Here is an 11,360-nt window from a genome sequence, read left to right as displayed (position 1 = left end):
TAGACTTCTAAGAAAATAAAATGAAATGATATTAAGCACCAAAATTATTAGAAAAATGTTTAATCAAATTTTCAAAAGTAACAGTCTAATAGATGTTTAATTTATTACGTTTAAAATCAAAGCGTCTATATATCAAAATTCCCCTATAATAAATTAATAGCTGTCAACAATACAACAAAAAAAAAACATAAAAATACCATAAATTGTATAAATACTCCATATCGAAGAGACCAAAGTGTGCTGCATCTTTGAGTGAAATATTCTGACAAATGGAGTCTTTTATGGTGTCTCTGAAACCTTCACATTCTCTCTCTAGCACCCTCTTCGCAGCCTCTTCTTATCACCCAATTTCCACTCCCACCACCACTGCCACCAGCAATCCAAACCCTTACCGCTATCCCAACGCAAGACGGTGGGGCTCATTCAGTCAAAGGCACTGTCCTCGGGATACTTTCAGTCACTTTGACTTCGATCTCAGACTCAGATCGCAGATCTGGAGCTCGTCTTCACCATCTACTGTCCCAAAGAAGGGTGGAAATCAAACCAGCGGCGAGGAAAATAACAAGGCTGAGGGTTCTTGGATCGACTTGTACCTGCCAATTCAAGCTCAGCCTTATGCTAAGCTCGCTCGCCTCGACAAGCCGATCAGCACCTGGCTGTTTGCTTGGCCTTCTTTGTGGTAAGTGAAAGGAATGTAGAAGAAAGTTTGAGTACTTACTGTTAAATAATTAGGATTTTTTAATCATAACGGTACATGAGAATGACATAATTCATCAATTTGATGTTTGAGATTTAAAATGAAATGGTCATGAGATTATCCACTATTGGTCATTTTAGTTATTCTGTGAGAAATTTCTGTTAAATTGAGAGTATTTTTGTGAAATCAACCCCTCCTCCTTTGAACATGCTGTTTCTTTAATCTAGTGGAAATTTTTCATACAATGATCAAAATGATTAAGGATGAAGAATCTCACAGAGTATTTTTATCAATTTTAAATCATAAGAACCAAAATGAAAAGCGAGATCTGGCTAAAAAGCATTGTTTTAGGTGCATGTCCAATCCTAGATGCAAATGAGGTCGTAAACCCACTTTTACATCTTGGTTGGCGGGAATATCCTCCGGTTTTACGGATCTACGAGTAATATTTGAGTAATGTTTATATATATATTTTTTAAATATTAATTTTTAAATATATTTAATGAAGAAATAAACTTTTTATATATTTAGAAAATTTTTTTTTACACATTTCAATGTACAAAGGTCGGAATTTGCGCCAGTCTTGGAGAGAGGTTCACGTGGGAGTGGAAAGGAAAGAAAGTAAACGCGCTCCCACGCGCAAATATACCCAATACTCGCCACGCATTTGGAAGGTCATGATTCAAGCAAAGTTTAATCAAATGGTTGTAAATAATCCAAAAAATACCATTTAATCGCCCAAAAAAAAGAAAAATGAAAAAACCATTTGAAAAAAAGGTCCCCTTATACAGGCATAACGTTTGTTCCTCCAGCCACCAGTTTTCTTTTCTTTCAATTCTCACACAAAACACTTCCTCATCCAATTTTTTTATTTTTATTTTATTTTTTTTTATAGTTTTACTTTAACCTTCTTCTGATGAAACTAGCGTCCGAATGAGATGAAATCGATGCTGTCCAAATTTTGAAATTTTTTGATTGAATTGTGCGAAAAAAATAGTTACGTTAATTTTTTTTTAAGAGTTAACAAAAAAATAAATTACACAAAAACGAATAAATTAAATTTTTGATCTCCTCATTTACATTTATGCATTGGAGCAAAACTAAAATTTACATCTCCATAGATGTATATGAAAGTATAAAAGTGGCTTTTCAATTTCCACCTACATATGCATCTCCAAGATTGAAGATGCTCTAACGTTTGCTAGAAAAAAGATTTACATATATGGCAAGGGTATTTTGGTGTCAAGTATCACTGATATAATGTATAAATCTTTTTGATGTCGTGTTACATATCACTTGTACGAGTTGTTACAGTGACGTTATATTCATATCGTATAAGTTGCACTCTAAACGCTGGCAACGTCGACGTAATTAATTTATTTGTTTTAACTGGAAGTTAATTATGCTTTTGGTGGGTGCATGCAGGTCAACAGCACTGGCAGCAAGTCCAGGACAGCTTCCTGATATTATGATGTTGATACTATTTGGATTTGGAGCTCTGTTTACTAGCGGCGCCGCATGCACCATAAACGATCTCCTTGACCGGGATATTGATGCCAAGGTAAACTAAGTCCATTATATATGGTCATTTTGTATACGAAACTGATTTATATACACTTTTTTTTTTCTGGTCACTTTTATTTATTTATGAAATTTTCTTTCTGCATATTGGTTAGATACTGAATTTAGTCCTTCGGCTGCATTTCACAACATATTTATTACGGTGAACTGATGTCATCTTGTTTTTAATTTTTAATTACTGTCACCTGATATTATTAATCTACTCATATTATGACACGTAATTTAAAAATTATTATGAGGTGGAGCGTATAAAGGAAAGATGAAGAAATTTATTCTTTGATAGATAATTACTTTGTTCTCTGACTAAAAAAAAAAAAAAAAAATTACTTAGTTCATATGACAAAAGTTCTGCAATTAATTGATCAGGTGGAACGTACAAAGTCGCGGCCTCTTGCAAGTGGTGTTTTGACACCTTTTCAGGGGATTTCATTTCTTGGATTTCAATTGCTCTTGGTTCTAGGAACTCTCCTTCCATTGAACAATTATAGGTAATTAGCATTCTTACGAAGATTTATTTAGAATGATTATAGAGAGATCATTTACTGGATTTATATTTTATAAACCCATATGATATGGTAGTTGATAATTGATTTCTTCTTTAAATCATAAAAGAAATAATTCAACCATCACCCGCTGCATCACGTGATTTACAAAATATTGTCAATCACATCCCGAATCCGATGAAATATGATGAATTGAAACGGTATTGGTAAATATGTAATTATTTTAAATATATTAACTATTCCTAGCATTTTTAGTTAATCTGATTAATTATTATGCAAATATTATTATAATCTGCTATGTATATGAAGCTAGCTTGTGTAACTCATTAATTGGAATTAACAGCTGCGTTTTGGGGGTTTCATCTTGGTTCCTAATTTTCACCTATCCTCTCATGAAGAGATTGACAGACTGGGTACGTAATTACAATCTCATGACTGCATTTAATGACTTATTACGTCATTATAATGTATAATGTGGTATTCTACATCACATAATAATGCATATTTGGCGCAGCCTCAAGCCTATCTAGGTTTGATGATAAATTGGGGGGCCTTGCTAGGATGGGCAGCAGTAAAAGGAAGCATTGATCCAACTGTCGTGCTCCCATTGTACTTTTCTGCAGTATGCTGGACACTTGTCTATGATACCATATATGCACATCAGGTAATCGTTGTGAGGATCTGGATGATTAATTAATCGTGTTCGTTCATTATATATCGTGCGGTTAGAAATTATTTTAAAATTTTAATTTAAAACTGAATATAAATAGTACTTAACGAAAACTAACCGTACGATATACGATAAACAGACACGATTGATTAATCTCCGGATTCCCATAAAGAGAATCCGGAGAAGATCCTTATCCGTAAAACGAGGAGTAATGCTATGCACACCAAATTTTTTTTTACCAAGTTTTATTCACCTATAAAATGTCTTTGTTTTTGTAAGTTATGTTGGAAAAGGAGATTGATCCTTACTAATTTTCAACAAAATCTATAACATGCGTACAGTCTACAAACACATAATTTAGTCATAAATAAATTTGGCGAAAAAATAGAGTAATATTATTGAAAACAAACACGTTGCTTTTTCCCTGTCAGAAGTTGTATTTTCGAAGATTTGAGTGTGATCAAATTATGGAATAATTAAGTAGAATATGAGATAAGTTTTTCAATGTGCAATCCAACAAAATTAAGATGTTTTCTGACCGTGCTTGCTTGCAGGACAAGGAAGATGATTCGAAAGTAGGTGTTAAGTCTACGGCATTGAAATTTGGCGACTCAACCCAAAAATGGATTACTGGGTTTGGAATCGTGTGCTTGAGCTGTCTTGCCCTCAGTGGATACAATGCTGGAATAGGTTATTGTCTTTTTTTTCCCCTCTTTATTATAATTTCCTATATTTTTCATAATTCTTCTCTTTTACCACATCTTCACACCCAAATCTTGCAACTATATATGGAGCAGGGTGGCCGTACTATGCATTTTTGGGGGTTGCATTTGGACAATTAGCTTGGCAAATATCCACCGTTGATCTTTCATGCCCAGCTGATTGCAATAGAAAGTACGCGTTGTCATGCAAAAAACACTATTTAGGGCTCGTTTGATAACCAATTGGTATCAAATGGGCTCCTAGGTTTCCAAGTATTTATTAGTTTTGTTTTGCTTCGAGCAAGATCAGCTTATTGACTTAGCCTTTTCTCTTTTTGTGCTGGTTCCAGATTTGTGTCGAACAAGTGGTTTGGCGCTATTATGTTCATCGCAATCCTATTTGGACGACTTTCATCATAAGGAGGTATAAGGTTTATTAATTTTTAGCATATATTAAGGTTGGTTATGTCTTCCATTAATTCTAATTTGGAGCTTTTTTACAGATACAGTTCATCATTCTCTCTTGCACTGTTCTCGTATATTGGCAAGAAGGTTGCAAGGTCACCTAAATACAGCACTCAAATGCGGGCAAGGATCAATGTTTATGCTGTAATATTTATCGTTTTACTTCAAAAGTGGACCATTTTCATGGGGCTTTATGGGACTAAATGTTGTAATTTTCAGTTCAATTGGGAAGTCTAACAGCAGGTGTGCTGAAATTGTTCCAGATTTGTGTCAAACAAGTGTTTTCGGTGCTATTATTTTCAGTGGAATCATATTTCAGAATATATATGTGCTATTATTTTCAGTGGAATCATATTTCAGAATATATATGTGCTATTATTTTCAGTGGAATCATATTTCAGAATATATATATATATATATATATAGTTACTTGGAAAACAAAGGTAAAACTACGTATGATAGACGTTCCTCTGATCCTTGCAAAGCAAATAACTTTTGCTGGCTTGGGGTTGCCCTTTTTATTTGCAAGTTGCAACCTTGAGGCAAAGTCGTATATATTATTTTGGTTATTTCTCCAATTCACAATTACGAAATGTCCCTCAACAAATCAAATTCCTCAGAATGCATAAGCGTAATTGCTCGCCTTGAAAATGGTCCGTGGGGAGATAAAGTATGTTCTTGGCATCACCTTGTATTCCGCAAAACTTTCAAAAATGACAGATGGAAAAGAAGGATGATACGTGGTCTCGTTCTGGGCGTTTGTCATCTTCTCTTCTTGCTTGTGTACAAGCTGGATACCGCACTTCGTGACCCCAAAGAAATATCTCATCTATATGAAGTACTGTCACTCGTTTTGGGCGCTTGTCATCTCCTCTTTTAACTCGTGCACAAGTTGGATACCGCATTTCGTGCTCCAAAGAATATCTCATGTATATGAGGTACTGTCACTTCCTCTCCACCTTTCAGTTGATTCCCCATGTTCCAGCCTTTAGTACTCATGATTCTTAAGCTGAAATTGGCTCAAGTTCATCTGAGATTGGTTCAAGTTCACATAGTTTTGAGACAGAATCAACTACCCCTAGCTCAACACCTGTGAAGATGAAGGATCTTAGTAAGATATATGCAAGGTGTAACATGTGCATAATTGAGCCAAAAAACTATGAAGAAGCTGCAAAGGACAAGGCTTAGTAAAAGGCCATAGAAGATGAAATGGAGATGATTGAGAAGAATGAAATATTAGAGCTAATTAATAGACTAGTAAGAAAAGCCAGTAATTGGTGTCAAATGGGTCTATAAGACCAAACTGAATTTAGATGGCTCAATACCAAAACACAAGGCAAGGATTGTGGTCAAGGGCTATGTACAAAAGCTTGAGATAGATTTTAACGAGACATATGCTTGTGTGGCTAGATTAGATACCATCAGGACCCTCATAATGGTGTCCTAAAGGAGGAGGTATATATGGATCAACCAGATAGTTTTGTGGTTCAAATGCTGAAGACAAAGTGTACAAATTGAAGAAAGCCTTGTATGGTATAAAATAGGTACCAAGGGCCTGGTATGAAGAAATCGACTCATATCTCATTGATTGTGGATACACCAGAAGTTCAAGTGAGGCAACATTATCCATCGAGACCAAGGGGAATTCTGGAATTTTAGAGCCTGTTTGGTATCCTATTTGAAATTTTTTATTATTTCTCAAAAACATTTGTTGAAAACAATTTCTTTAAGACTCAAAAACTTGATTGGTTTGCGATTTAAAATTTTTAAATCTTACGACTTAAATTAGACAAAGAGATCTAAAAATAGGGGGTCATAGGAGAGGGAGAAAGAGAGAGGAGGAAAGAAAGTAAGAGATAATTGAAGGAAAGAGAAAGAAGAGAAAGGATTGGATGAGATAGAGATAAAGATGAGTGGGAGAAAGAACCGAGAGAATGAAGAAAACATATTGGAGGAGAGATGAAAAATGTAAAAAAAAGAGAGAGAGAGAGATTTGGAGTGAGAGAGGAGGAAGGAGAGAAAAGAAAGGAGTGAGTTTAAGTTTAAAAACTCACTTTTTATGTTTTTAAAGAATAGACTATATTTTTTAGTTAGTCTTGAGTTCAGTTTTTGAAAATAGTCCTACCAAACAAGTTTTTAAGATCTAAAACTTGAAAACTGTTTTTGAGTTTAAAAAGTTAGATTCAAGTAAAGTACCAAACAAACCCTTAGTTGTCTCAATTAACGTTGATGACAGTGTGTGTACTGGAAGTAGTGAAGAGGTGCTTGCTGAATTCAAGTCAGAGATGATGACATGGTATAAAATGACTGACTTGGGGCTCTTTTATCATTTCCTTGGCATGGGTATGATACAGAGCATATTTACCTGTCAAAAGAAATATGCATTGACTTTGCTGAATAAATTTGGATACAAGAACTGCAAGCAAGTTAGCACACCTCTTGTTACAAGTGAGAAATTGTGCAAGAATGATAACAGTGATCCTGCAAAGGAAAATGTGTGTAGAGAGAATGTTGGGAGTCTGCTATATTTAGCAGCCACAACGCCAGACATCATGTTTGCAGCTAGCTTACTAGCTAGATTTACACATTGCGTTAGTAAGAAGTATATTAGAGTAGCAGTGACTATGGAAGATTGAGTATCAAAAGGGTAAAGAAGCTTTGTTGATAAGTTACTATGTGATTGGAGTGGCAGTAAAGATGACATGAAAACACCTATGAATATGGATTTTTCGTTGGAAGCAGAATGTTCTCTAGAGCCTCAGTCAAGTAACATTGTATTTGACTTTCAACTACAGAAGCTGAGTATGTTAATGCAGCCGAATCAACAACTCAAGACATTTGATTGAGATTTGTGCTTGAGGATTTCAAGGAGCTACAAGTAACTCCACTTATGGTTGATAATACCTCAGCCATTGCTATGACAAAGAATCATGTTTTCACCAGAAAATTAAGAACATCAATATGAGATACCATTTCATCTGAGAAGCCTTGCAAGAATGTGTTATGAATTTGAAGTATTGCAGATTAGAAGAACCCCTTATGTAGTATATTCGCGGCTCCTATGAGCGCTTTCCCTGTAAAACAGGTTTCAGACATATTCACTAAGGCATTGTCAGGATGGATTCAACTATGATTCAACTACTTGAGAGTATTGCTTGGAATAAAAGCAGTCAACAATTTAAAGGGAGTGTTGAAGTGTAAATTATTTTACTGGTTCATTTGATTTAAGTTGCAATGGTTTCTTTAGTCAATTGGACAAGTGTAAGGTTTAGATTCAAATTCATTTTTGTATAACTCATATGGCTTAGACTTAGCCAAGTATCATGTCCTCATAGATGACCTACTATTTATGGAATAGATTGGATCTAAAGCCAATGATGTAAGAAAATGTTTTGTTGTGTAAGCTCTGCTATGATTTCGGCCGCAATCTTCCTTTCACAGAAATATACAAGTTTTCTCCTTCATTCCTTTTTGTTCTTCATCAACTTTATTTCCAAAACCAGAAATTAACAAAAAAATAATATCAAACATCAAATTGCAACAGACATGATATTCTTAAGCCATTGGAATATAAGGAGTCAGCAGAAAGGTGGAGAAGGAGTGACAATACTTCATATACATGAGATATTTCTTTGGAGTAACGAAGTGCTGTATCCAGCATGTGCACGAGCAAGAAGAGATGGTGACAAGTGGCCAGAACGAGACCACACGAATCATCCTTCTTTTCCATCTGTCATTTTTGAGTTTTGCAGAATACAAGGCGATCTCACCATGGACCATTTTCAAGGACAGCAATTACGCGTATGCATTCTGAGGGATTTGGATTTGTTGAGGACATTTTGTATTTATTAATTGGAGAAATATCAACAATAATATAGACGAGTTTGCATCAAGTTTGCAACTTGCAAGTAACTGTATGTATATTCTGAAACTGGATTCCACTGAAAATAATAGCACCAAAACACTTGTTTGACATAAATATGGAACAACATCATATTTGCTGTTTGACTTCAAATTGAAATGAATATTACAACATTTAGTCCCCAAAAGCCCAAGACAATGGTCTATTTTTGAAATACAACAGTAAATATTACAACATTTGATCCTTGCACTCATTTGAGTGCTGCATTTAGATGACCTTGCAACCTCCATGCCAATACACGAGTTCTGCAGCAGTGCAAGAGAAAGATGAACTGTATCTGTCAAAAAAGCTCCAAATTAGAATTAATGGAAGACATAACCAACCTTACTATATGCTCAACATTTATAGGCTTTGAGAGTGAATCACCACCATTCATTTTTTTGGTGAAGTGAGTGGAGGTTGTAGGTGAAGTGAGTGGAGGTTGTAGGTGAAGTAAGTGGAGGTTGTAGGTGAAGTGTGTGAGGTTGGTGAAGTAAATAGATGTTGTAGGTGAAGTAAGTGTGTGAGGTTGGTGAAGTAAATGGATGTTGTAGGTGAAGTAAGTGTGTGAGGTTGGTGAAGTAAATAGATGTTGTAGATGAAGTAAGTGGATGTTGTAGGTGAAGTGAGTGGAGGTTGTAGGTGAAGTAAGTGGATGTTGTCACACCCCAATCCCGACATACGTCCAGAATTGACACGTGACGTCACCAAAAATCCGTATCTATCATATCTCACCTCCGAGATATGGGCAAGCACAACACAATAATCGAATCACATAGTTATTTTCGTATACTTTATGGCTGCATCTAACCTCCCCGTTAGACTGCCTACGTACCCTAAACAGGGATCAAGCCATTCGTAGTTCGTCATGCACAATAATTGACATATAACACACTCCAATTAAGTCGAAAGGTATAACGTTTCTCAATCAATCAATAGAACTCGACAAGCATGAAATTACTTGATTCAGGGTTACATAACAACCCATATGAAAATCATGATTTCCCCCTCCAACAATATATAGGCAATTATGTCACAACATGATACCGCAATTCACAACATATATCATTTTCAAGAACCAACGATGTACAATACCATTCTCTAGCCACATTTATCAACGAGTCTAGTCGTAACCATAACCATGGTATCCAACATATCAATCCCACATGACGATTTACTTTTTCCACTTCAACCATCACATAATTCATCACGTTTTCCACATACAATCGCATTTCATAGTGTGTAACATAGTTAAGAATTAACAAAGCACACATTAATCTCTAAAAGTATTAATCAACTAAAATACTCATGATGACCCCACTCATATGCAGCGTCATTCCATAATCACCTCAATCAATAATGTCAACCATCACATCATCAATAACACATACAACAAGTCGAAACGCAAGGCTAGAGCAACACAATTCAGTTGAAGACTACATCTTTGGAAAAGGGGATTTTGGACCACCCAACGGACCAAGGCTCCAAAGGGGATTCCGGACCATCACTCAACGGAATCCAAACAGAACTCAGTTCCAATCCACCCAACCGAATTGAACGGAAGTCCAAGAAACATAACAACGGCTCGAAGGAACAAGACATGATTCAAGTTACCCAATTCACGAAACTCAACGAACGAAGCAATATTGAGCAAAATCCACATCACAATGGGTCATCGGTCATTTACTAGAACTCACATCTCCCAAGCAATTCAATATGCGTTTCAATCACATGTCACAGCCAATTCCAATACACAACTCAAATCACATTTCACTTCATCATACTAATCACTATACTTCCAACATTATATTTCAATACATAGCTTGTAACATGTCAAGGAATCACGAAGTACAATATTAACATTTAATTTCGTTAAGCAATCAGTGAGATAACATATCATTTCACGAATTTAATTAAAGAACTCTACATAATTCCCAATTTGGGTTTAAGAATAATAACATGGTAATTCTAATTTATTTTCACAATATCTATTGTGGGTAATTCCCATCTACTCGAATTTAGGATTCTAAATCACCTTACGGAATGAACTAGAGCAAGGATTCCGGACCACTCAACGGAATCCAACAACATTGGGTTCCGGACCACTTAACGGAACCAAAATATCAAGCGGTTTCCCATAATCTACCCATACCTGTCATATGTAAAGTCAATGCCAACATTATGGAATTGGTGCACTGGCAACTCAGGCACTCAGATAAGCTGAGAGGCTCGGGTGAGGGACAATAAAATAAGCATGTGATACAATAATAAAACCAGCCGTCAATCATAATTTAAAAACCTTGAATATAAATCTTTCTTAAGAAATCAATACCAAACTTTTGAAAACACCGAGGGAGTCACCCAAACATCCAAAAGTTCAATCCAAACAACCATAGCATCTCACATCCATATTCACATACACACAATGAAAGTAGAAGTAGGGCGACATAGTTCATCCAAAGCCTACACCTTTGCAACCATCTCAAACTAAACTCAATGAACTAAGGTGGATACAATCCCGGACCATCGCTCAACGGGATCACGGAGTAAGAGGGATTCCGGACCATCACTCAACGGAACCCAAACCAAGATACGATTCCTGACCATCACTCAACAGAATCGCAGAGTGGAGTAGGAAGGATTCCGGACCATCACTCAACGGAATCGCGGAGTACATTGCATAACCACCAATCGATGAAACAACACATGAATCAAGTTACTCAAGTTATAAAGGCTCACGAAACAAGAAATGAAATAATGAAACGAGCATTGACACGTTTCAAAGCAACAAACCCCATGACAATGGGTTAACGGTCCACCACTAGCCCTCACCTCATCAAAT

General features: G+C 35.8%; 1 protein-coding gene across 3 annotated transcripts; it reads left to right on the top strand.

Annotated features, from left to right (window-relative positions):
* Positions 1-258: 258 nt before the first annotated feature.
* LOC125468630 (4-hydroxybenzoate geranyltransferase 2-like) lies at positions 259-4,940 on the top strand. Of its 3 annotated transcripts, XM_048564748.1 has the most exons (9): positions 259-679; positions 2,123-2,258; positions 2,645-2,766; positions 3,125-3,194; positions 3,296-3,445; positions 4,006-4,141; positions 4,249-4,345; positions 4,503-4,576; positions 4,656-4,940. In XM_048564748.1, the coding sequence occupies exons 1-8, from the start codon at positions 270-272 to the stop codon at positions 4,570-4,572; spliced, it is 1,191 nt and encodes a 396-aa protein (XP_048420705.1). In that variant the 5' UTR covers positions 259-269; the 3' UTR covers positions 4,573-4,576; positions 4,656-4,940. The 3 variants fall into 3 exon arrangements, with proteins under 3 accessions (XP_048420705.1, XP_048420707.1, XP_048420706.1); XM_048564750.1 differs by lacking the exon at positions 3,296-3,445; XM_048564749.1 differs by lacking the exon at positions 4,249-4,345.
* Positions 4,941-11,360: the final 6,420 nt, after the last annotated feature.

This window comes from the organism of the source record quoted next, unplaced genomic scaffold, assembly GCF_019419815.1.
Source record: "Pyrus x bretschneideri cultivar Hongxiangsu unplaced genomic scaffold, Pyrus_bretschneideri_v1 Contig39, whole genome shotgun sequence".
Classification (NCBI taxonomy): Eukaryota; Viridiplantae; Streptophyta; class Magnoliopsida; order Rosales; family Rosaceae; genus Pyrus; species Pyrus x bretschneideri.
Note: the sequence above shows the minus strand (reverse complement) of the source record. Positions and strands in the feature narration are given on the sequence as shown.